The sequence below is a fragment of the Neltuma alba genome, unplaced genomic scaffold (assembly GCF_004799145.2).
Source record: "Neltuma alba isolate B1F8T4 unplaced genomic scaffold, ASM479914v2 tig00001849_pilon, whole genome shotgun sequence".
Classification (NCBI taxonomy): domain Eukaryota; kingdom Viridiplantae; phylum Streptophyta; class Magnoliopsida; order Fabales; family Fabaceae; genus Neltuma; species Neltuma alba.
The window spans coordinates 39,019-40,483 of record NW_021632642.1 but is presented as its reverse complement, the minus strand read 5'-3'; the positions used below and the strand labels follow the sequence as shown (position 1 = coordinate 40,483).

The window sequence follows — 1,465 nt, the reverse complement described above, 5'->3', positions numbered from 1 at the left end:
CATACACCAGAGGAGCTACAAAGCTTGAGTCTGCACAAATTGATGGGAGAACCCGTAACCAAATCACATTACTCCCCTCAAGAGCCAACTTTTAGAAGGCTAGAAAGCATAGATAATGAGACCGACACATGATACAGGAGGGTACATGAAGCATGACCAATGACACAATAAAAGATACTCCCTAGTCCTTAATACAAGACTTATTTAGCTAATTTGATTAGATTAAGAAGTTAGGTTAAGTTAGTTAATTATAAGAAATACGACATATTTTTTTCTAAAATACCATAATCATTTTCTTTAATATCCTGCCTCTCTTATTTACTTGATTATGGTTGATGGAGTATCCATAAGGGTAATTTAAAAAAAATTGATAAATATGAGAAATAGGTCTCATATTTAGGACTAAAATTAACTTAATAATTAGGTCTTATATTAAGGATGGGGAGTAATAACTTAGATAGATTCTAATAATATTCACGGTTAAGTTAACTGAAAAAAAAATGGAACACATAAAAATTTCACTGTTCAGTGTTGCAATACTGACTTTTCAAAACATAATACCCAAGCCCATCTTACAGACCAACCACCCCCCGGGGGGGGGGGGCGCCAAAAACACAAACACCCTCGGGCGGTGGTTTGCTGGGAAAAGAATACTCACATAGCGCATACTGAGGATCCAAATTTGCAAGCTTTGCATATGCAATATCCTGTGAAAAAGCAAATGAATTAAGTCCAAAACTAGAAACCAACGTTAAGGTGACACTGATATGAATAACATCACTCTACATCCAGACCTTACCTGAGGAATACAGAGTGAAGCAATGGTAAGTCCGGAGACAAGATCACCTCTGAATTTATGAAAACTGTAATCTCTTCCCCATTCAAGGATTGGAAAAACTGCTTTAAGTCCAAGAACAAGCTTCCTTGATATTGGCTTGTCGTTAAGATGGCATAAAGGATGGTCTGAGAAGAAAGTCTCCCTCGCTGCATCTTTAATCCCCTTCACAAGCTTTTGCTTTGGAGGAGCTCCCACCTTGTGAATATGCAAGGTATGATCTCCTTTCACGTGACTTGAAGCATTATTACTTCCCATTTCCTCCACTACCTTCATTTTCGCAAGCTCGGGCTAGGCCTGAGACGATTACCGGCAGTTAAGACCCGAAAATCAAACAGATATTATGCAGACAAGTGAATCATGTTAGCAGAGCCCTCTGTTACTCTCAGTCACCTTCTTTAAAACCTATAGAGTGTCTGCATTTTGTCATGTGAAGTTGGTGATTTGAAGAATCTTCCTTTTATCAAACACTAAACGAACATGAATATAGATGAAGATATAAGCTGTCTGAGATATGAACTTTTATGTATTTGTGGTGATAGAAATGACAAGAACTGGCTGGCGGGGTCAAAGAAGTAGTGAAACACACTCACATTATACGACAAGGTTTGACCTCGTGGAACAAACAAG

General features: G+C 38.1%; 1 protein-coding gene across 1 annotated transcript; it reads right to left on the bottom strand.

Annotated features, from left to right (window-relative positions):
• Positions 1 to 658: 658 nt before the first annotated feature.
• On the bottom strand, positions 659 to 1,118 carry LOC114712850 (high affinity sulfate transporter 2-like; the record flags this gene model as incomplete). The annotated part of the gene is made up of 2 exons (XM_028897413.1): positions 800 to 1,118; positions 659 to 707 (listed from the first exon to the last, which is right to left on the bottom strand). Coding segments are annotated over exons 1-2 (361 nt in total), but the record flags the coding sequence as incomplete, so codon positions are not given.
• Positions 1,119 to 1,465: the final 347 nt, after the last annotated feature.